The sequence below is a fragment of the Triticum aestivum genome, chromosome 4D (genome assembly GCF_018294505.1).
Source record: "Triticum aestivum cultivar Chinese Spring chromosome 4D, IWGSC CS RefSeq v2.1, whole genome shotgun sequence".
Lineage (NCBI taxonomy): Eukaryota > Viridiplantae > Streptophyta > Magnoliopsida > Poales > Poaceae > Triticum > Triticum aestivum.
This window is the reverse complement of record NC_057805.1, coordinates 379179014-379181760: the sequence shown is the minus strand read 5'-3', so window position 1 is coordinate 379181760 and position 2747 is coordinate 379179014. Positions and strand designations below refer to the sequence as shown.

The 2747-nt window shown below is 48.1% G+C and overlaps 1 protein-coding gene across 6 annotated transcripts in view; it reads right to left on the bottom strand.

Moving 5' to 3' along the window:
• Positions 1–2057, bottom strand: part of LOC123098033 (protein MOS2) — a 10460-nt gene extending 8403 nt beyond the window's left edge. For 5 of the 6 annotated variants that reach the window (XR_006447616.1, XR_006447618.1, XR_006447617.1 and 2 more), the window contains exon 1: positions 539–2057. Coding sequence is in view for 1 of the 6 variants with exons in the window: in XM_044519905.1 (XP_044375840.1) it covers positions 593–1933 (1341 nt within the window). In the remaining 5 variants the exon portion in view is untranslated. The remainder of the gene's footprint in view (positions 1–538) is intronic. The other variant, XM_044519905.1, reaches the window with a different exon arrangement.
• Positions 2058–2747: the final 690 nt, after the last annotated feature.

The following is a 2747-nucleotide window of genomic DNA, read 5'->3' as shown; positions in this document are numbered from 1 at the left end:
ACACACACACACACAGATGCAATGGATATGCTTAAAAGAACGAAGGGACAGATCTTCAATAGCACACTTTGAGCAAGGTAGTACTTTTTAACTTCTATCTTCAACTTAGAGATTTGTAGTTCAGATTTTCTTTAGATGTTTTCAGCAAAACTTTCATCTCTTATGGTGGATAGCAGGAGAACTCCAAAACAAAATCAACCCTGCGGGGAGCATCTGCAGTTTAAGGGCAGGGTCCCAGTATAGTAACTATTGGTCACCCCATCACCGAGATGCCAAGATGTTTATGAGATTTTTAGCATGCAATTCCGAAAATCACTCTTAGATACAAGGATCACCTTCTGACATCATCAATTAGCATGAGGTTTAGAACCATATGCAGCAGACTTAAACAAACAGATTATACAAAGCAAAAACTGACAGTTTGCTGAAGGTTTTACACATCCAAGCAACAAATAATAGTGATAACACAATTAACATTGTGTTCAAGATTTTACATCCAAGCAGCAACTGATAGTTATTACTAAGGAACAGATATTACCGCACATTAGAAGAGCTCCTGGAAAACAGATGTCCCCTCCTCAAGAAGAAATAATCAATGCCCAAGCAATTCTGGGTCCCCAACGTACTCTGCAATCTGATCATATTTCACACGCACCATGTCTTTTGTATCGGCATCCTCCACTACTGCAGTCTCTGCCTCTGAATTCTTCTCTACCAGATGCCCATACACCCCCTTGTGCTTCCCACAGAGCACAAGCACTTGCCCGTTTGTCCGTGGCAGGACTGTTTCAAGCATATCCTGCTCCACCCCCTGCACAAGCTCTGACCCATCATCCATCATTATGTCACATGTCGTTGGTCCAACCACATCAACAATTTTTGCCTTCTGCAGGTACAACCTTCTGCTGAACCTCTCATTAACCACTCTAACCCTAATATTGCTCTGTAACCAGCGCACTTTGTTACCAACATCGCGGCTACTCTTTTCTTCTCGACTATCCCGAGATTTTCTCTCTTTCTCTCGAACCTCCCTCTCGGCCCTAAGATCACCAGATCTCTTCTGTCGGGAACTTGAATCCCTCTCCCGGACTCTGTCTTCCTTGTCCCTATCTCTCTTCTTTGCATTTCCATTCTCGGCGGACTTCTTTCCACCATTCTCTGTCGGCTTCTTTCCACCAATAACCCAGTCGCCGGAGCGAGTCTTCTTAGGATCTGCCTCAGAAGGGTCGTAGCCTAATCCCAGCGTACCGGCACGGCGGTTATACTCAACAACCTTGGTATCTTCCTTGTTATTGCGGCCGAGCCCTTTGCCTTCCGACCAGCCGTAACCAGCAAGGAGAGCAGCACCGAAGCCCTCCACAGGCACCTCCTCAAACTCGTCTATACCACGGTGGTCCGGGAGGCTGGCCATGTCTTCCTTGTACCGTCGCAGCATAAGGTCACCGCTGGAGCCGCCATCTCTGGCTGGAGAGGTCGACTTCTTCTCTGATTCCTTGGAAGACTGCGTCTTACCCGGCTCCGTGGCGTCAGCCTCAGCGTCGGCGTCGGCGCCGCGTCGGGTGAGGCCATAGCCTATGTGGGAGGAGGGGTTGTCGGGGGCCTCGGAGGTGTCGAGCACGAATGTGGGGCCACCGGCGGTGGAGGCGGCAAGCGCGGCCTCCTCCTCGGGGGTCGGGAGGGAGGAGGGTTTGCGGGAGCGGTGGTTGAGGAAGTGGCCGGAGTTGGGGAGGGGCGCGATGACGGCGGACGCGGCGCCGGCGGCTAGGGTTTGCGACGGATCGAACTCGGTGACGAATTGCTGGGCGGGGGCAGCGGCCGCGGAAGCGGAGTTGCCGCTGGCGGCGGAGGAATCAGCGCCGGCGGCGGGGCGGGGCGGCTTGGGCGGCCTGAGCTTGGAAGGGATGGAGAAGGACAGCTTCTTCTCCTTCTCCATGGCGGCGGCGATTTGGGGGAAAGCGTGTGGAGGCTGTGGGGGGCGCAGAAACACGAAAAAAATACTAGTGGTACAGGAAAGAACGAACCGAGTTCGTGTGACGTTGAGACTCGGTATCGGCTGAGCCCCCCCAGTGGTCCACTGCAAAGGCTTTCGGTATATTTATGGGTTTGGCCCATCAAAGGTAACAGCGGGCGGCCGGATCGGTGGGCTGGAACAGGCAAATCCGATCAACGGTGGGGTCGTTCGAGCGAGCGCCTGATTGGGCCTGCCCACCGTGCGGGAGGCCACAGGCCTCAAAACCGCTCGCTTATTTCACTGTTTTCTTACCTTTTCCTTTTTTACTTTTTTATACTTACAAATGTTATATATATATATATAAGTTATTCTTCACCCGAGGTAATCTTACGATCACTTCATAATTAAATTACATTTAGAATTCAAATAGTTACATTCCTATTGATTCAGTACGTAAAATTTGGTATAAGAAAATAAAAATATAGGTCATAAGACATGAAAATTTGCAGTTTATGTTCATTTTACACTATGTTTTTACGTCTGTAATTTTACGTAACATAAGATTTTTTTACAGCGATTATATATTTTCTTGCGGTCTCTTTTTACATCAGAAATAAGACAAAACTTACGGAACGTAAGATTACGGTGCATTGGTGGTAAATTAGAGGGGGGTGAAGAATAACTATGTCTCACCCAGGGTGACGAATAGTCAATCCCTATATATATATACTACCATATAATATTATATATACTACTTTATCATTATAAATATGTTCATATATTATATATAAAATAT